Raw genomic sequence first — 21,038 nt, 5'->3', positions numbered from 1 at the left:
ATTTTTCTATTACCCACGACTTTCAAATTAAAAAATGTGGGCAAAGTGGCAACAAAAAGTTGGTCACCACTGCTCTAGGTGGAGAAAGGAGACTACATTTGTTAGTGACGGCTTAAAATTTGGTGTGGAAATTGGTTTACGTTTTCTTAAAATAAGCCTTCGTTCCAGTCTGCTGTAGTGCTGAGGGAAAAGCCAGAGTGCGGCGCGGTCCTAAAAATAACAAGATAAATGTCTGGGGATCTGTGTCATTAATATGCGGGGACGAAAGAACTGATTTTACTTTACAAAACCCGATAAATTTAACCCAAGGCACAATTTCTAATCCCTAAATTACACTTTTACTTCTATTACAAGTCCAGTGGCCTTCAAAGCAACCAAGTTAGGTGGAAATCAGACAAAGTGCTATGACTGGCATTATGGTTCTGGTTAGGATTGGGTTGTGTTGAAGTTGTGTTCAGAAGAGCCATTGTTCCTATTGGCACTGGTCTGAATGTTTACAAATATTCATTGATAACATCATACTTATTGATTATATGTGTATATACTGTATGTGTGAGTTTTTGCAAAGTTAAAAATCTTTTCTTTTCCAGTCTGCATCATCAGCAGAAGATTATAACTAATTATCTCTCCGCCTCCAGATAAGCAACGAGAAGCGGAGCGCGGCAGAAATGATGAAGCCCAAGCCCAAACCTCAGAAGAAGAAAAAGAAGAAGGATCCCAATGAGCCACAGAAGCCTGTGTCAGCGTACGCGCTCTTCTTCAGAGACACCCAAGCTGCCATCAAAGGCCAAAACCCCAATGCCACTTTTGGAGACGTCTCCAAGATTGTGGCCTCCATGTGGGACAGCCTCGGGGAGGAACAGAAGCAGGTACAAAAAATGTGCATGTGGAGGAACGAATTGGAGGCCGAAACACACCGGGGCGTCCAAAACAGAACTTGAAACTCATTGGCAACAATGAAACTGTAAAGCCGAAACCAAATATTGAACATGAACACTTTTATAAGCACTATGCTGCATACCTACAGAATAATATAATGAAATGTATTAAAACTGTATGTAATTGCCTCTCAAGAAGCCAGTTCTCTGCTGCTGACTGGTTTTCTTTTAAAGTTTATCAAAAATAATTGGTACGTAGGTGTTGGAGACATCTCTAAGAACTTGCCATGATTCCTCTGGGAATATAGGCTGTCTCGCTGTCTTCTGTCTATGAATTTAATGCCAGACTGACTCAATGATGTTGTAATAAGGGCTCAGAGGGAGCTTAACCATCTGCTGCAGGACTCCTTCTTCTTGTTGTCATAGAAGAGCCTGCAGTTGTCTCAAACTGCAATTATACGTTGGATTTCTATTCTACCTCAGAAAGGATTCGAAATCGTTTCATTATTTATTTGTTTATTTTAGGAAGGATTAAAAAGCTAAACATCCGAATTTTTAGAAACTTAGATTATAGACAGAACGCCTGGGTGTCATCTGACAGAATGCTGATCATGCAGATGAACAAGAAAGCATTATGGAAATATAGGCTTCAAATTATGAGCATTAAAGTAGAAGTACGAATAATGACTGGTGCAGAAATTCGGAGGCTCGCTCAGATTCAGAGACATCAGACAGTGTCGGAGTTTGTAGAATAATTCTGCAAATGTTCACATCACAGCCTGCATAAATATTAATATTTCATGTGCAGTTTTTTTTTTCACTTAAATCTCACAGATCTAATACTTTCTCTGTTCTGAAAAAAAAAGGTGTCTGTGTGGCACAAATTGCCTGCTATGCACCCATTATGAAGTTTTGAAGCCCACAGATGCATGCTGTGTTTAAGTGCAAATGGAAGGCTGTCACGTCTGGGCTTTATGTAGAGCCACGCATAATTCTGCAGTAAAAGCGACTTTTTCTAAATAGACAGGAAGAAATTATCATGTCTTGATTGCAACTGAAATATGAACAAAATTATGAAACCAAATCAAATGAGGCAAAAATACATAAGGGTATAAGGGTTCAGGTACACTTATATAAGGCATGATATATCTAATTGAATTGGTTCTAAATGTATTGGTTCAGCTGATAAAGCTGAACCCAAATAAACTCACCAAAATAGCTTTATTTAACTGCCTACATTCAGTTTTCTCCCACCAGTAGATGGCGTGTGCTGCAACAGACGAGCAGCCTTTTTGTTGTCATTATCTTTTGTGTAATTACCTGAACGTTGCTGTGAGTTACAGCTCATCTTAATGAGCTAGTTCTTCTCTTTCTAAAGATAATCCATCCGTTTATCCCCGCTCCCCTGACTCTCATTAAAATGATTTTCTTTCTAAATTTAATTCTACCAAAGGGAGGGAGCGGCAGGGCTGGAGGAGGGGCTCCGTGCACCAACAGCAATAAAACAGTCCGAGACTAACAACCTAGGACGTTTTAAAAGCCTGGAACGGTCAATGTGGGGAAAATATAAACATGCTTTGGGAGATTTCAGCAGACAAGGAATGATATGTTTTGCGCTGGGTAAATATGCTCATAAGCCAAACGCTAATGCATCCTGCGAAAGCAAACAATCGCATATGAAAGAGAAAGAAAAAAAGTCTGGAACCTCACTGCAGCTCTGTTTGCTTCAAACAATCACAAAACAGGGATGTCTTACGAGGTTTTAACACGAAAACCAGCTCAAATATGAAGAAAAAAAAGTGAAAGGCCAATATACGTTCCATTTCCTTTTCCCCATCTCGCTTCTCTGTGACGGATATCTCCCCACCATGCATCTTCATTGGCCCTCTGACAAGCTGCAATGTGCGAATTTTTCTTTTCCTCTCTTTATTTATATTTCTCGCCTGCTATTTTGATCCTGCTTGGAATACACAAATAGTGACACCCCCCCTCCACTATTTTTTTCTCATCCTTGGATTTAGCTGAAGGACATTTTGGCTATTCAGGAGGAACTATCTATTCCTTTTGTTGCCAGTTAATGTCAACCCCTGCTCTACGGTAATAAATAGGAAATGCTAATGATGACAGGGTTGTAGGAGATCACAATGTTGTGTTTCACGGGTGTTTAGACACTCTTATGTTTTTCAGTTCAGTGCATCAATTAGAATACTAACAAGTGAATATTCACACAAAAAAATTGCACAGTTAAGAACTAATTTTATCTTTGCTGACCCGGTCCTTTGTTGACAATCTAGGCCTGTATCCTTTGAGCATAGCAGGGTTGGGTTATGGGTTTGACCTAGCGCACTGTGTTGGATTCTTATAGCAGAAAATGGATTAAAGTGACAAATGTCTTATGTTAAAGCAACCAAAGTGTGGTTCGAAAGGAATTAAGCCATAACCTTGATTACTAAACCACATCTAAATTAAACCAAATAGCTTTCAATAGTAGTTATTTCTGCACTAAAATTGTTCATTAATAAGATTTTTATAAATGCAGCTGAATTTGTAAAAAAAATATGTATTCTGTTTAGAAATTGCCTACCTATACCAATGGCATAACGATTTCTTTGATCAAAATGCGAATTTTAAACATGGCTAGTGCCAGCATTTCTTAAATTTTCTTATTTCTTTCTGTGGAGATTTCTCAGTTCAAAATGGTGGAATTTGGAGAATGATGAGTTTCCTTCTCATCTTTTTTTCTAACAGTTACAGGTTTTTACACAATGTTTGGTTAAAAGCGTCCCAGCAGAACGGGCCTGATTCTGTGCATGCACTACGTTTTGTGAATGTGCTTTATGGGCTTACGTCGAGTTCTTCCTGTTAAAGGGAGTTGATGTAATTTCACTGTCTACCGCTTTATGGTTGTTCTGAAGGTGAAATATCTGCGAAGTTCATGACTATTTCCTGTGCTGCCTTAGAATGTTTTCTTTGTACCATTTGGCACCGGATTTGACCACGTTGTATTATTACTAGTGTTTAAATGGAATGTAATTGAATATGACAAGCTGTCATCTTTCAATATAATTTTATTATTTTGGTTAAATTTGAATTGGATCTGTTTGTCTTGTAAGGGGCCTTGAGATGGCATCTGTGGTGAGTTTGTGCTCTACAAATAAGCTGAAATGAATTGAACAAAATTAAAGCTAAACACATTGAGATTCCTGCAACAAGTACTTGCAGGAGTTTGGAACAATACTGAAGGCCCAAAAAAAAGTGTTTTAAGGGATCTTTATATACCAAATGATGGCAACCATTTTGGTTTAGCGCAGACGTCAGCGCACTGAAAATGTTATTGTGGCTCTGAGCAGAGCAAAAGACAACGAGAAGTTCCAGTCCATTTCTTTAGGTGGATTGGAATGGAAATGATGTGTCGCTACGATAGAGGGAGACACATTGAGATGAGGGAGTATTAGTACCATGATGAGGAAATGGAGGTGTTCTGTACCATTGGCTCTGATGGAAAGGGAACCATTACGGACATGTTTGTGTGTGGGTTTGGGTGTACCTCTATAGTGTTTGAGCAAGTGAGCAACAAGGAATTCTGTGTGTGTGGGCGTGCGTGCGTGGGTGTGGGTGTGTGTGTGTGGGCGTGCGTGTGTGTGTGTGTGTGTTTCTGCACATTTATGAGCATGTCAACTCCTCGTCTCTTGTTTTGATTTTTGTTGTTGATTTTTTCTTCTTCACAGGGCTACAAGAGAAAAACTGAGGCAGCTAAGAAAGAGTACCTGAAAGCGTTGGCCGCGTACCGAGCCAGTCTGGTTTCCAAGGTAACGCTTATGACACACAAGCCCTGGCTAAGACTGATGATGGATTGGATGGAAAATCCTTGCTAATGGGCTGGGTGGGGGTGTAGGTGCTCCATGGTTTGAGACTGTGATGTTGAAGATGTTGGGGGGGGGGGGGGGTATGCAAAAATAGCAAGCTATATTTGGAACAATACCTGATTTCCATAGGATCCACAGGGAATTATAATATTCATTAAGAATGAAATATGCAGTGTATGGTAAAAGGGAAGAGGTCACAAAGAGAAAGCACATAAGCATATGACCATGTCATCGTTCAGGATTTTACGATTAAAAATAATTGTTCTTTCATGTTCTACGCATGCTACCAGATGAACCTGTTATATATATACAGTGTATATCCTCATATAATAGAAAACCTAATCTTATCTCACATCAACAGACTAGTCATGCATTAGATCATTGATTTCCTCATCTCATCATCTACAACAGGAAGTACATCACAAAACAACTCGGGCAATGATTGGCTTGCCGCTGCTTCCTTCTCTGACACTCTCCTGCTAATTCAGATCTATGACACACTCTTTGCCCAGTGAACGAAGCCGCGTTGTATACACCAGCAAAAAAAAAAAAAAAAAAGCACTGGGATAAAAAGAAGGAAAGCAGGTTTGCATTGTTTAGTGCCGCCTTGTATTAACAGCACACACAATATAGTGAGGGGAAGATTCCTTTTGTCATTCCATTTGTTCTGCAGGCAAACAGCCTCATTTCTCTGCCCAGGGTCCTGCATATATGTATGCGTGCACATGTGTAGGAGTGTGTGTGGGTGTGTGTGGGTGTGTGTGTGCTCCTCTTCCTTTCCCATCTATCTGTCAAGGAGTCTATTGATCATTACCTCCGCCCTAGCTCTATTCATACAAATGGGCTCCATTACCTTCTAATCAACACTGATGGCTGGAGATGAACAATCTGACAGCTCATCACTGAGGCCTGCAGAGAGACTGGAGGTGGTGGTGGGGGTGTTGCACCTGCTCACTGTCCTGAAAGCAAAAGGTCAAGTTTTCAGGAATTTGGTGGAGTTCAGCCTTCTCCCTTAAAGCAACGAAGTTCATTTTAGCCCTCTAATCGCTGGATTGCAATCATGAGCATGTGAAGTACATAAACCACTTAAAACGTCAGTATCACGGATATCAAATTAGTATCACAACCGATTGTCTGATCTCTGGTGCTTGTGAAGGTTTGGTGTGCTGATGCTGATTTTAGTAGAATCAGTTTAATCTTTAAACAACAGCATCAAAAATCTTTACTTTTCTCACCTTCCTACTGTGAGTGTTCATTATTTATTTTTTATTATTTTAGGCAAAAAGTCATTGTTAAGCATGTTCTTTCTAAAATATTGTTAGAAATTGGACTCTATAGGCCACATCCTACCCTTTAGATGTCCTCTGCTGACCCTCATAAAGACTCTTAAGTAATGCATACATAAATTGTCAGTTTTGTGCCCAAATCCAAATAGGCTGCATTTATTTTTCAAAAATCACATTTTATTTTGAAGGTGACACCTCTTGCTTCCTATGCAAGCACCCTTCTAGTGTCCTCCAGCAGGCAGCTATCATAAACATGCTCAGCAATGATAGAGATGCAAGTTAGAGTAAAAAATTTCAATTCATATTAAAATAATATGGAGGTTTTGAGGGGTTTTTTTAGTGCTGAAGGCTTTGATTCAAGATTAAAAGTTAAAGTGGTATAACGAGGCTATGTAAAACATTCTAAGATTTGTCCTCATTATTTACAACTTTAAAACTTAAATAATCTGATGAAATAAACTGTGACACATGAAACAATGCTTATGACTGGTGATAATTTCTTTATAAGGGTCAATGGACAAAGTTTTGGTTGTGTGGATGCAAATGGCATAAGATTTGACAAGTTTGTATATTTAGGGGTTATTTTTTATTCTTTTTGCTAGTATGTGTTCAAATCCCTTAAAATTTCTTTGGGTGAAGGTATTTTTTTATCTACTGGGAAGCTACTGATTTATTTATTCTAAAACAGGCATTTAACAGGCAGGAATTTTCTAATATCAGAAAATTGCTGAATATCTGTTATGTTTATTGAGAATTGAAAGTAATAATAATCTTCCTACAATAAAATTGCAAAAAAAAAAAAAGCTTATGGCATAAACTATACGACAATCTTTAAAAATGTACTTTTTGTCTCCAAGGGAAACAGATAGAACAGAAACTGAAAGGACCCCCCAGTGTTACACAATGTTATAAATATAATGATTCAGTAAAGAGAATCACATTTTATTGTTCAGTTGCAGAAGGCACTGTTGCCAGAACACTATACAATGTATATTTAACTTTTTTAATCAAATATATACTTTAAAAATTGTGTTCAGTCAATAGTCTGAAACTATAGCTGATATTAGTTGTAGTTTCTTTGTATGTCCTCACTGAAAAGCTCAGAATGGTTTCCAAATGGCTGCCACCATTTCCAAATTCAACATGTTTAATTGCTGAGAAAAGCTTGAAGCTTAGAAGCATGAAGCAGAGCAAGCTTCATGTTTTGTTTTGTTTTTTTTTGTTTTTGAGCATCTCCACAAATACATGTTTTTAGTTTAAAGCTGAGTTTTCCACCTGATGATGGCTTTTCATTTGTCTCTGTCATCGCTTCCACTTTTCAGCACCTAAAATAATGTTTATTTATTTTTTATTCCACAGACATACAACGATCCTGAACCAAAAAGTGCCCAGCAGACCAGCCAACCCTCTCACTTGCTGCCCCCCAAACAGCCCCTGTACAGCGTGCCCCCTCAGTCTTCTTCACCCTACCTGGGCCCCCCAGGCTCCTTCCCGCTCTCCGAGCTCCAGAGCTACGGTGGGCCGCCGCGCCACGCCCTGGGCCCGACCCTCAGCCAGTCCCAAATGCTCCCGCCCAGCATGAGTGCCTCTCCCCCAGCACCCTTCCAGATCAGCCCCCCTCTGCACCCGCACGCCCAGCTCTCCTTGCATCTGAATCAGCCAATCCGCATGCAGCAGTCGCAGCCAATCATCTCACACCAAATGGGGCTCCAGGCGCCTCTGCATTCCCCTCCGCTCAGCCAACAGGTTGGTGCAGTCATCAATCAAATTTTGTCCCATTTATTGAATTTGTGTAATTATGTAGAGATTTTTGCTAATTACTGTTACACAAACATGTTTATCATGCCAAAAATGGGAATATGCCTCGACTTTGATTTTCTTAATAATTTAGGTCAAACTAACTAATTATGCAACGGTCTCAGTCAATAAAATCTCCAGTCCAGGAGCAGATTGTGAGAACTATTTTAACCAAGCAATAAGAGCAAATGGAGGGCGGAAAATGGACATTTTCCTCTCAGCAGCAGCTGACATAGACCACTGACATCGTTTGGCCTCATAACAGATCATGGCTCAGCACACCCTGATGGCTGGCCATTGCAAACGCTTGGCTGCTATAACCTTTCCTCCTCCTCCTCTGCAGGGATTCTCCCATCTTCAGGCTGATTACCAGAACAGCGTCGGGGGCTCGCAGTCCCCAGGGGCACCCAATCCAGTGCATGGGCAGAACCCCGACTGGGATGGCGAGTACTGCAACAGGGAATGTGGACCCAACCACTGCGGGTAAGCTCATAACACCAGTTAACACATAGCTCCATATTTTTGGGTTGTTTTTTTTTTCCAAGATAAAATGCTCTGACTGCTGCACTTCATGACGTCTGGCTGTTGAGAATACTAAGCAGCTCTGTGAGAGCTCCTCATTTTCCAAGTGATCTACATTAAACCATTTCGCTTCACACTCTGACACTCAGACAGTGTTAATCATAAAAAGCAATTTACCTGCTAAAGAAAAGCATCTTCTTGAAATTGAAATGAGCAACGCAGCACTAGAACAATGCTATTACCGAGCTTGGGAAAAGTGCCGACATCCAATTATGTGTCGCTCCACATACATTTCTTTATTGAATAAAGTGAATATTTTTCAGACTGTCACCAAGTAAAAATTTTGTGTCACGTTTAAAAATATTGTGTTGCTACTTTGGACTTTGGAGAGGACATGCAGATGCAGACAAATTTGTTGCCATTTCTGGTAAAGATGTGTCCAGAAAAATAATATATATATATAAAAAAAAAACTCCAAACTCATTGTTGAAAGAATGACATATTGCTGCTGTGTTCTACTGGATTTCTATTTTAAGTCTTTTGTTATATTAAACAATTTATGATGTTAGGTAATTTAAGTTCTCCAAGGTCGATGGAAGAGAAAAAAGCTGTGTTTTTGCACACATTCAACCTTTTGTTTTATGCCGGACCCACCAGGAACGTTAGTCTCATCTGAACACAGTGCCTGGTTCCAGTTCAACTTAGCAAAGTTTTCTTTGGTGATGATATGGAAAAAAAAAACTCTTTTTTCTGCAATTACTCCTATTCATCCATTTAGATTTTAAATGGGGTCTAATTTTTACTATGAGGACTGCAAGATCCACTCCTTGCTGCAGTTGTTTAAAAGTGAGTTTGGAGATCTTACCTCCTTTGCAATCCTGCTTGTTATTCATGGTGGCAAGATAAAGAGGGATTTTCATCCAGCATAGTGAAAAGAGCCTAAAATAGACAGCTGTGTCAGATTATTATGAGTTTATAATTAACTTTAAAAAGGTAAAAATATATTTTAAACAAACATAATAGTTACTTTTATTTTACAGGAATTGTTAGATGTTCCATCAAGTATACCATGTTTGACTTAGTTAAAAAACAATAATTTCTTAAGGTTATTTGGGTTTGTACTCATCTTTATAAAAGGATGCAAACAAATTTGTTTACATCCATGCTGTCTGCTTTATTTAGAGCCAATTCATCTGGAACCGAAACAGGTTGGGTTAAATCCTGATTGAGGCTCTTTGAAGAGGACTGAGTTTTTTGCTTTAAACCTTCTCTTCAAGTGTCAGATCTCTGTAGTTTGGGACTTTCAAAAGGTTCTAAATTACTTCTAGTTTGTCAGCAAAGATACCTGGAGAATAGACTCCAGATCTGACATTTCAAATACCAACTGATCTGCAAATTTTGAATCCAGGCCTTTTGATGTCTGTTGTCTGTCGTCAGCTTTCATGTTTGTTTGGGAGCCGCTCCCCAGGCCTTCATTGGAAAGAAAACAGGCCTTCATTGAAATGAGGGAAAAAAAAAAAAGATTTCCCTGGTGAAATGTTATGTAAAATAAACAGTTATGTTTTGCTAACAGACCTCTGTTCAGATATATTTTGTCACACATTTATACATCTCTTGTTTTCTTCATCAGCAGTGGCATGGGAGCCCGGGACAAGCCTCTCTACCTCACTTGAAGTTATATGACCTCCACATGTCAGACTCCAGAGAGCTTTCTAACATAACAACAGCATCATTGATGTATCTGCTTTTTATTCATTTTGTTTTTCTTTCTTCTTCTTCTTCTTCTTCTCTTTCTTCTTCTTCTGATGGATTTTGAAAATCCCAAAGACTGCTACAGTACCACCTTTTTGCCAAGCACTTAATCGGCCACAAGCCCAAGGCACTTTCTTCGCTTTCTTTTTTTCTTTCTTTCTTTTTTCCCCCCTCCTGGTCTGTGAACATTGTTTTTGGAGGTGGCAGTGAGCTTTAAGCTCATGCCGGCATACTGGAAATGAGGGCCAAAAATGTCCTCTCATCTTGTTTGGATTTTTTTGTTGTTTTTTTTTTTTAATCGCTTTCCTTTTCACTCACTTCCTCTGTGTTTGCCATGAACTATCCTTAGTAGGAAGATGAAATGCTTAAAGCATACTCAAAGGTAGAAAATGTAATACAGGAAAATAGAATATAGTTGCTTCATGAGGGGTGGACGTACTTCAGGACTTTCTGAAACATCCCCGGCTGAAGGGAAAGCAACATTTTAATGAAGGTGTCGTTGAGAATACATAAGCCGTTTGTAAATCATTGCTCCGCTTACTAAAGGACTTTATTTCCTTTATCACAGAGTGATTGTAAATATCACCAAAATGGAACCCTCTCGTGTGTGTATTAAGCTGGAGTCCCTCTGCCTTTTCAGTTTTTTTCTTTCTTTTTTTTTTTTTTTTAGAAAAAACCCTCTCTTTTGTTTGGTTATGTGATTTTTCTGTGCAGCCGGATTCAGTGAGGGGCCACACACATTAAAGCTCAAGTCGACGCTGTGTTTATGTCTCTCCAAAAAAAAGTAAAAGCAGGAAATGCGAAGGCTGAAAACTGTTTGGTGTCCTTGTCGGCCGAGCAAAACTCCTTTGGAGGACATCACTGCTTGCACGGCCTCAGGACGTTACAGGGGTTAACGATTAAACCAATCCCCTCTTAGCTCCTCCTACTCTTGTCAATAAGGACCGCCTCCTTTGCCTATAGCCCCGCCTTCCATCCTTTTAGTCTCACATCACTTGTACAGGTGAAGAAAAAAAAAATATGTTGCTAAATGTGAAATGTTACTAAAGAAAAAAAAAACATAACAGTGGGTTTTCAAGTTTTTGACTAGTTTCCTTAGGTGTTATAGAATTGTGTTAAACTTTTCCATCTTTCTCTTTTCTTTGTTTTTGTTTTTTTTTGTGTGTGTGTGTGGAAAACGTTTTCAAGATATCTCATTTTAATTTTCACTGTAGCAGGATTTGCTTTTCAGGTCATTGGGGGTAGATATCTTAATTTTGTGTACAAACCTGCCAAACGTATTTCTTTAATTTGTAAAGCCAGTGACGAAAGAGCCCCGTTTTGTTCTGTCGGATACCATAATGTTTTATAATTTGGTCATTTTATTTAATTTTTTGCAGGTTTTACATGTATTTATGGACAATATGAAGTAACATTTTGGCTTATTTTGCATCAGGGTGCATTATTATTATTATTAATAATATTATTACTATTATTATTATTGAACCAACAACTTTATTTTTAGAATAATAAATATTTTCTGAATTTGTCGTTGGTACACTTCTCACATACATGTACCAACATTAGCTTCATTTTTGTGTCACAAATACTTCTTTTTTTTTTGTTTTCCTTTGTCTGTAATAAAATGTTTAAAGTGGAAAAGTGGATTTTCATGTCTCCTCTTATTTTCATAATCTCGCATTATTGCATCTTAAAAATTCATTTGTTCTTATGGCAAGCAGTCGGAGATCTGCAGTCGCCTGTGAACATCGTTTTGCCCCGACGCCCCTCCTCCCCCAAGTGCTCCTCTCCATGCGTGTACCCGAGGTTAATTAGGAGGATTATCTTTGATGTTGCAGAAGTTACTGTAGCTGCTGTCACGTGGCTCATTAGCTGCAGTTTTTAGGCTTTACTTAATGCACTTTGACCTTTTTAATGTCTTGTTTATCTTTTTTCTCTTTAATTCTGGATAGATTGATTTTTTTTTTTTTACTCTACATCCAGGATAGATCAATACAGTTCCAACAAATCATATATATTCTACCAGCTGACCATGTTTATTTTTTTCTTCTTCTTCTTCTTCTAAAGGTGTGATGATGAAACTCTGGGTTACTGATGCAGTACACAGCCTTACAGAGAACTACTTTGGTAGAAAAAAAAAAGCAGCTGCCTTTTAGTTTTGAATTTCACAGTTGGATTAAAGGTAGAATAGAAATGGAATCTATCATCCCTACCCCCCTCAAAACATGCACCACCTTCTTCCCCGCTGAACGCACGCTTACGCTGAGGATGATGAGGATGATGATGATGATGATGATGCAGTGCCCCCCAGAGGTGATTTATAGACAGTTTCATAAAGGGAGTTTTGCATGACAGAAAGTAAAATTAGAATGATAAATTTGTATGTATTTTATTTGAATGCTGGTCGAATTGCAAACCAGCCTTTAATGGCTTTCTTTTAACAATGACGTTCTTTCTTCTCCGTCGTTCATAAAGGCCAAGTTTGTAGAATGCAAAGCAGATAAATATCCTTTCGTCACAGTCTCCTACCAGAGCTGTCAATATTTGCTTTGCTAATTATTTAGATTTCTGACCATTTCTTGGTAGGTCTGCACTTGCATTTCAAAATATTGTGCATTTTAATTGTCTTCATATCAACATTTGTGTTATAGGGTATCACTTTATGTTAAGGAATGCAAATTGACCATGAACTTACTGCCAATGAATATACATTTTAGTGGAATATTAACTTTTAATCAGTCGTTATCGGGTACTTTCTAATAACCTACTACTGCTGACCCAGTTGAGTTTTTATCAAAGTAGTCCACTAATAACAGTTTGGATCATATATCATATATAATCATATATTTGGCCTGTTGGATGGATTTTATATGCCCTTTATGACCTTAATGAATGTGTATTTCTATTGGATGAACCCAATCTGTTTTACACTGTTGTGGAACAAAAAGTTATTTTGCTGTGTGACCCGATATCCCAACGTTATATTGAACTGAATTATGTAAAAACTATTTAAATGTGTAGCAATGAGTGAGAAGACAGGGGCACTGTGTGGCCTGTCCATATTAATTTGACTCTATCGCCATCTGCTGGTAAAGGTAAATGATTACAACAAGTACAGTATGACCTTCGTTTTCTTCCCCAAAACTAATATACTGGACTAATTTCAGTGTTTTAACAATGTCCGAAAAGCAAAAATGCATTTATTTATTTATTCTTTTTTTTTTAACATAAAAAAGTTTGAGCATTTTTTTATGTTAATTTGTTAAGCATTACTTTGTATTGTTATGAACAATGTTTGCTACTACATTGCATGTTAACAATACTAACTATTAGTGTCTTAAACAGATAGGAAGCTTTTTATAACAAAGCAAAATCTGAAAAAGTTTATGCTACGGCATCCTAATCTGAGTAATCCTAACTTCAACTACTTTCTTTTGCAAAGAAAAATATTTCCCAATATGATTAAATAGTAACTTTTAACCACACTGTGTATTTTATAAAAGTGTTACAAATATTATATAAAATGTTACTTTCCTTAGCTTTTCTACTCAAAATATATCACCCCAATCAAACAATATTAGTTGTCAAGAAAACTGGCATAGGGTGTGAGATCTTTCCGGGTGCATGCAGAAAAGGTGCATAGAGGCCTGAGAGAAAATAAGTAATCTTGTAGTTTGATTAAAAGCTAATTAAATTGAATATGAAGGAATAGTAAAATGAATACAAGTAATCACATAATAACCTTCTGAAATGTATTATCTGAAATGTGATCTGTAATGATTTCTGTAATGAATTAACTGTGGAAAGATTATGGTTGATGAATTATAATAAGTAAGAGATGTGATTGATTGTTAACTAAGGATCAAACTTGTGATGATGTGAAGTTGTAATCATTTGAAATTAATTCAAACAGGTTTAACAACAGATTTAATGTGGTTAATGAGCTATAATACATAATAGTGGGTTATAGAAAAAGAGAGGAATACAGCACAGTCCTGAAACAGGAAATGTCGCAAGCAGTTCTGAACAGATGGTCAGAGCGCACAGGATGGTTGGAGTGTTGAGTTTGGCTGAAGCAACGGAGAAAGGGGAAGTACGGGACTTTCCACCATGGTCAGCAGAAATAGATTGGGCAATGTGAGGACTTTTTCATGAGATACAGCAGATGTGGAGAAAGTCACGTAGGCCAAACCTCCCCATACACACACATGGTGGAGAGATGCATAAAAAGGGGCTGAAAAGAGGAACCAGCCGTTCCCAGTCCGACGGCGCAGAAGGAGAGACAACTTGCTGAAGCAGATTGAGCCACGGACCGCACTTCAGAACCACGGGGGAGCTCGGACTTCACACCGCCAAGAAAGGACTGGGTTCCATCGCCCCATCCCTGGTTCTTCATTCGATCGTCGGTCTCGTCTCAGCCCAGCAATTACAAACTCTGCAACAAGACTTGGAGGAAGGACAAAGCTCCCTCAGGGATGAGGAACTGGGTTTTGCAAAAGGATTCGGACCCGTTCTGCTTTGTTTCTTTTCTAAAGAGGGTTTTTTCCACACCAGGCAAAGACCTCAACCAAGGATGCTAGAAATTCCTGTTGCCAAAGATCCACCATCGTCTGGGTATGAGTTGAATCTGCTCATTGAAATTCCATCTCAGAACTTGCGACTTTAGTCAGGGAAAAGAGGACAGGGTAGTATGATTGTACATGTAAATTTTATTACACTGTTTTTAAATTATTTACGATTGATTATTGATTTGTATGTCGCATATCCCTGCTTAAGCTTGCGTAATAAATTTATACTATAAAATTCTAAAGAGGTTGGTGGACATTGGAATTAATAGAGTCATTTAATCTTCGTTCAGTTCTTTTAATTAAGGTAAAACTAATGTACATGATTCCAGTAAATAGGAGGCTTCATAATTTCCTTTGGCGAGAATAAATAATGACCCTGGGACTTACATCTAAGTCACTAAACATAATCTAGCCGGTTCCAAGTGCAAGTTATGATTTAGAAAGTGGGCTACCGTTAACAGAAGTGGTTATTGGAATTATGCAGCTGTGAGGGCTACTCAGCTGATTGTTTCTTAACTGTAAAGGGTCATAACTTCTGGATTGGAGGTAGTTAGAGCTAGACGAATCACTTTCGCCACCAGTTTAAATAGATTATCTCTTATAGAGTACTTTTAGGGTAATACCCAGGTCTCAGAGATTTTCCGGACCTGTTAGACAGAGAACTGGTCAGTAGGCAGCCCTGGGTAGTAGTGAGGAGTGGGCGGGGCTGACTATTGCAGGATAACCTTCATGGCGCCCAACGTGGGGCGGCGCACAACTGAGTAGGCGGGCCCCAAAGACACCAAGTCAGTGAAAACAGATGCGAGACTCTGAATAGCTCACTTGGGTTTCTAACTCTTAGGGAAGAGAGTTAGTGGTGACTGACAAGGCCATCAGTCACAACCCTCGCAGTAACTGTATAGCATACAGGTGAGGGAAAGCTTCTACTGAGGATAGAATGACCAGATCCAGACAGTGAAGCCAGTAGCCAACACAGCCTGGACCCATCCCTACTCGAAAGTGCAAAGAGAGGCTTTGGGGGATAGGCGACTCGAAAGACAAAGACAACTATGAGTGAAGAAGAAGAAAGAGGGGAACTGGATCCCCTGCAAAAGCCAGCAATGGGACAAGGGGCAAGCGACATCAGCCGGGACTGGAGGAGTCATCAATCCCGTCTTTCCCAATCCACTATAACACGACTTCCTACAAAGTTAATATTACTCGGTGATGGATTGGAATCCTGGACTGAAATAAATAAGAAGATGTTCTTTGGATCTCACTACGCCACCGGTAAAGACATGGCTCAGGAATTAATGGAGATCCTAGTGAGGAATCACATATACTACTGCACCCAGCTCAACCATGGCCACCGCCTGGGGGTCGTCAGATGCCCGGTGAAGGTTGCTAAGAAGGCGGAGGTTGGGGAGTGGCTGGAATGGTTCGCTAGACTCCTTGAAGGATGGACAGATGGTAAGCTGCGGACTGTCTACAGCCCCTCCGAAAAGTATGACAGCATAGTAAAAACAGCTACACTGGCAGCGGGCATCGACGGAATCCTGGTGAACCCTCTCGTTAGAGGAGTGCGCCAATATAAAGAGTATACTGAGGTCATGCAGAGACTTTCAACCTACAAAGAAGGCAAGGAAAAGGAGCAAGCCCTCGAAGAGGCAGAGTCGGAGGTGGCTGAGGCCCCATCCCGACTGCCCAGCAGAACCACGACACCGACTCGCCAGCAGAAGCAACCTCCGAGGGATCTGATAGACCTGACGGGCGGCAGCGACGACAACGGCGGCGGTGACAGCAGCGACGACAACGATGGAGGTCCCTCAGCTCCACCGGGTCCATCGCGGAACGAGGACATCCCACCTGCACCGGCCAATGAGGAAGACCCCGAGGGACCACTCGTCGGCGGTTTCACCGAGGAGCAACTGGAGCAAGAGGCCAGGGACTGGTCCCCTCGACAAAGTCAGGGGCCCGGGTTTCATCCCCGAGTCCACAGCACGGAGAGGAGGCATCTACTACCACCTTCGAAGACCCCAGCGGCCAGCAGTTCCGACGAGGACGAGGAGGAATCGGACGAGGAGCAGCGGGGCCCCGGTCGCCCTAAGAAGAAGACTCAGAAATCGGACACCTGGAGGATGGCCCGAGAATTAGCCGAACTACCACCGGGGGCCAGCAACGTTAGGCTGCAGACCGGCCTCCGGGTTTATCAGGTTATTGGAAGAATATGGGATCTTGAAGGTGACGGACTGATTGTGTTCACCAATGACAAATACAAGATCCACAATCGAAAGTTCAGACACAGCCTTGAGGACCAAGCAGGGCAAAATTACAAAATGGATTCAAAATTGCTAGAAGCCACCTGTAGCCCAAAAACAAGGGGAGAAGTAGTCTTGATGAACGGCTATAGTCTCCCTTATGGGGCTGTAATCCTAGTCCCGATTGACGTCTACCGAAAAGGAGAGAGTTTGGAGGAATATCGGAAGAAGATGTGGCATGGACTCGAGCGGGGCCTGACGGCGGCCAGCAACGAATGCATGAGAAGAGTGATAGTGAGTGTACAGGGACTGAGATCGCCAGATCTGCCAAGGGACACCGCCAGATCAATAGCGGAGAACGGAGTGGTGAACATAGCCAAGACCAACAGTCATTTCTTTGTGTTCAAAGAAGTGGTGGTGGTGGTTGACCCCCGTCTGCATCGACTCCGCACTGAGCAAGGGGTGAAATTGGCAGCTGAGATGGAGGAGCAATGCCGCATTAGCCATCCATCGCAAGAAATCAAGAAATATCCCTTAAAAATTCCCCAAAGTGAGGTTTTAAACACCACCCAGATAGGAAAAGCCAAGGCCGTGCAGCCACCCAGGATAAAGATAAAGGAGACACCTGTTGAACCAGGGTTCTCCGCAGCAAAGTACGTTAAGGAGTTCTCGTTTGAAGAGAGCCGCAGTGAACTGAAAAAACCCAATGCGGGAAAAGTCAAGAATGAGCAGCCGACGGTCCCGGAAGAAGAAGGACCGATGAAACCAGCCAAGATTCGACCGCTGAACTCCCCCAGGAGAGAACCTCTTCGACAACAGCAGTATGAGGACATCAGTGACTCGGAGGACGAAGAGGAGCAACCGGAGATCGAACATCCTGGAGAAGAAGAAGAGGAGAGCGATCACGGCAGCGTCTTCTCCGACCCAAAGCAAATACCGGCCGAGCACAGGACACTCCGAACAGGACAGCACCGGGGTAAGAAGAAAGAAATAGAAACCTTTGACATCGAAGGATCTTCTGAGAGACTGGCAAGAGACGTGACCTGGGGTCCCGTGCAGGCTAAGGACGGACGGCGTACATATGTACCAGAAGTCGGCCAAACCGAGTACCAGATCCCGGCAGGATGGGCCAGCAGATTGGGAGACCGGGTGCAGCTCGAGGTGGAAGCAACAATCGGAGAATGGGCTAACATCCTGATGACACCATCCTGCTCCACTCTGACAGCACACTATTCCCTGACTACCAACTTCAGGAATGCATACATTGGAATTATGTATGATGTGATGCTGCGACGACTGAAGAAAGCCGCCTTCAAATACTCCAGGGAGGCTCGACAGAAGCTGGACGAAGTGTCGGCTGATGAAGAGGAACCTCAGGCGACGTCTTCGGAGCCAGGACCACAGATCCCAGTGAGACCACCAGGGGCGTTGGCTCAGATACCTGCCGCTAATACGGGACAGGACGCTTACGCCGAGCTGAAGAATCTAAGGCTGGTGATTAGGAGTAAAAACGCAGACGAAAACAATGAGGAGTATCTAAAAGATGTTTGGCCAACTGTGTTGTCTACCACCAACCACGAGGGAGCCAAAAAGTTGTGGCTGACCAGCGTGACCTCGGACCCGATGGTTGGAACAGATTCAGCACAGAGCAACTATGAAAGGCTGGTGTTGGAGGACATGGATGATGAAGAGTCCCAGGTGAAGAGAGCTAGAGGACGACTGGACAAGGGAAGCCGGTTGGAACCGCTGTGGCACACACTTAAGCAGACCGTTTCCCCTGCGAGATATGTGAAAGTACTGCGTGAGGTGACAAAAGGACGCAGAGGAGAGATCGTGTTCGTGAAGTTGCCAGTGAGAAGCACGACGGTCGCTCAGATGGATGTAGCGGTGCAGGGATTCGACCTGGAACAACAGTACTACGAGGACAAAAGGAAGAAGGAGGCTAGCCAACCGGCAAAGCCACCTGGAAGGGTTAACATCAGACAACCAGCCAACTTCCAGGGTAGACCGTTCCAGCAAGGAGCACCGCCATCCAACTTCCAGAGCAGACCGTTTCAACAAGGAACACCGCCATCCAACTTCCGGAACCGGCCGTTCCAGCAGAAACCACCAGGACCGCAAGGGAAACCGACCAACCCTCCGGCTTCATCAAACCAGCCAGGAAAAGGTCAGTTCCTGACAGATGAGGAGTATAGGAAATTGAGCCAAGAAGAGAGGACGGCCCTCCGTGAGTCCCGTAAAGCCGGGGCCGGAGGGTCACCAAAGTAATGGCGTCCAGGTCGCGGGTCGTTTTAGAAAATGCCTACTGGGAAGGGGACGAAATCTACGCTAAAGTGGAAGGAGTGCCCTACCTAGTGGACACCGGAGCGGAGGTGTCGATGACCCGCAAAGACCTAAAAACAGCAGGACACCTGAAGGTTCAGTTTGCTAATGGGAAAATAGAAGAAATGCCATATGGAACCTGGAAAGGAGTAGTATGGGTGAAAGGTCCCTACAATCTCCTCACAGTAAAAGACTTAGACGAACTCAGTAAAAAGAAAGGCACACATCGCCGACTGGAGCGAAGGCTGACAAGTTTGAAAGCAAGATTGGTGAAAGTCGGCCCGACTCAAGCAGGGTCAGAAAAGCAAGACTGGTACAAACCGGTCGACATACCAACGGTGACAGAACAGAAACTTGAAGAGAGTGACTTCTCCCCGGCTGGGAAAGAGAAGCTACGTAAAATCATCGCTACAGCACAGGTAGCACGGTTCAAGAACGATTGTGGAGATTTGGGCCCAAAGTTTGTTCATCACATCGAAGGTGGGGTTCATCCACCTGTTCGGCAGTACCCGTTGAACCCAGGAGCAGTCGAGGAGATGGACAAGATCGTGAAGGAGCTGGGCGCCCTAGAGATCATCAGAGAGGAGCTCAACCCGATCACCAACAGCCCCATCCAGGCGGTGAAGAAACCTGAATCGGCTGGAGGGGGTTGGAGGCCAGTTATCAACTTCAAGGCCCTGAATCGGAGAACAATAGCAAACCGAGCCAGTTTGATCAATCCACAAGGAGCGTTGAAAACTCTTCGAGTCAAAAAGTTCAAGTCCTGCATCGATCTAGCCAATGGATTTTTCTCTCTACGCCTTGCCAGACAGTCGCAAGGTAAAACTGCATTCACCCACAAAGGCAAGAGCTATGTGTGGCAAAGGTTGCCCCAGGGATACAAGAACTCCCCAAATGTGTTCCAGTCAGCAGTGATGGAAGTATTGGGGGACGTAGGTGCTACTGTGTACATTGATGATGTTTTTATTGCTGATGACACCGAAGAAGAACACCTAGAGAGGCTACGAAAGGTGATTGAAAAAAGGACGGGAGGTCCCAGAAGAATACGTGGTCGAGGTCGTGCGGAGCGTGCATGAGGCCCTTGGACATGCAGGCGTGCGACCTACCCGTAAGGAACTGGAGGAGCAAGACCTTTGGATCCCAGTGAAACAAGTCCAACGCGTGCTAAGGGACTGTGAAGTGTGTGGTCAATACAACGCAGGTCGCCGAGGGCAGCGGATGGATGGGTTGTCCATCAAAAGCACGGTCCCCTGGGGCTCAGTCTGCATGGATGTTGCAGGACCCATGGGGATAACAGGAAGGAGAGGTGAGAAGTACCTCTTGGTGCTGGTGGATTCTATGTCGGGGTTTGTAACTACAAAAGCAGCCAGGAAAGCAAACGGCAATAGCGTTGTCGGCATGCTGGAACAAGTATGCAGTGCCCTGGGAATCCCGAAAGAGCTGCGCACGGACAATGGGACTCATTTCCGTAATGCACAGGTTGACCAGTGGTGTCAGAAGTATGGAGTAATGCGAGTTTACTCGCCACCCTACACCCCACAAGCTAACGGAGTGGTGGAACGAGCCATAGGGTTAGTGAAAAGCTGGATAGCTAAAAATGCTAACACCAACAGTTGGAGCACCCAAGCGGTGGAAATAGGGCAGGCCCTGAACGACAGAAGCAGAGCCGAAAGACCCGCCCCTGCGATGGAACTCAACCAACGGCCGTTCACCACGAAGGAAGTGGGGCGGGGCTCCAGCGACAAAAAGGAGAAGCTGACGCCCAGAGTGCCATTCCGAGAGGGACAGCGCGTGTGGGTCAAAGCAAGAG

General features: G+C 42.4%; 1 protein-coding gene across 2 annotated transcripts in view; it reads left to right on the top strand.

Moving 5' to 3' along the window:
• LOC102220182 (TOX high mobility group box family member 2-like) overlaps positions 1 to 11,160 on the top strand; it is a 104,790-nt gene extending 93,630 nt beyond the window's left edge. For both annotated transcript variants that reach the window (XM_005808933.2, XM_023341296.1), the window contains 5 exons: positions 639 to 869; positions 4,607 to 4,687; positions 7,390 to 7,776; positions 8,171 to 8,310; positions 9,980 to 11,160. In XM_005808933.2, coding sequence (XP_005808990.1) covers positions 639 to 869; positions 4,607 to 4,687; positions 7,390 to 7,776; positions 8,171 to 8,310; positions 9,980 to 10,022 — 882 coding nt within the window. In that variant the 3' untranslated portion in view covers positions 10,023 to 11,160. The remainder of the gene's footprint in view (positions 1 to 638; positions 870 to 4,606; positions 4,688 to 7,389; positions 7,777 to 8,170; positions 8,311 to 9,979) is intronic.
• The last annotated feature ends 9,878 nt before the right edge of the window (positions 11,161 to 21,038 follow it).

The sequence above is a fragment of the Xiphophorus maculatus genome, chromosome 1 (genome assembly GCF_002775205.1).
Source record: "Xiphophorus maculatus strain JP 163 A chromosome 1, X_maculatus-5.0-male, whole genome shotgun sequence".
Classification (NCBI taxonomy): domain Eukaryota; kingdom Metazoa; phylum Chordata; class Actinopteri; order Cyprinodontiformes; family Poeciliidae; genus Xiphophorus; species Xiphophorus maculatus.
The sequence above is the reverse complement of the archived record's forward strand: the minus strand, read 5'-3'. Positions and strand labels throughout refer to the sequence as shown.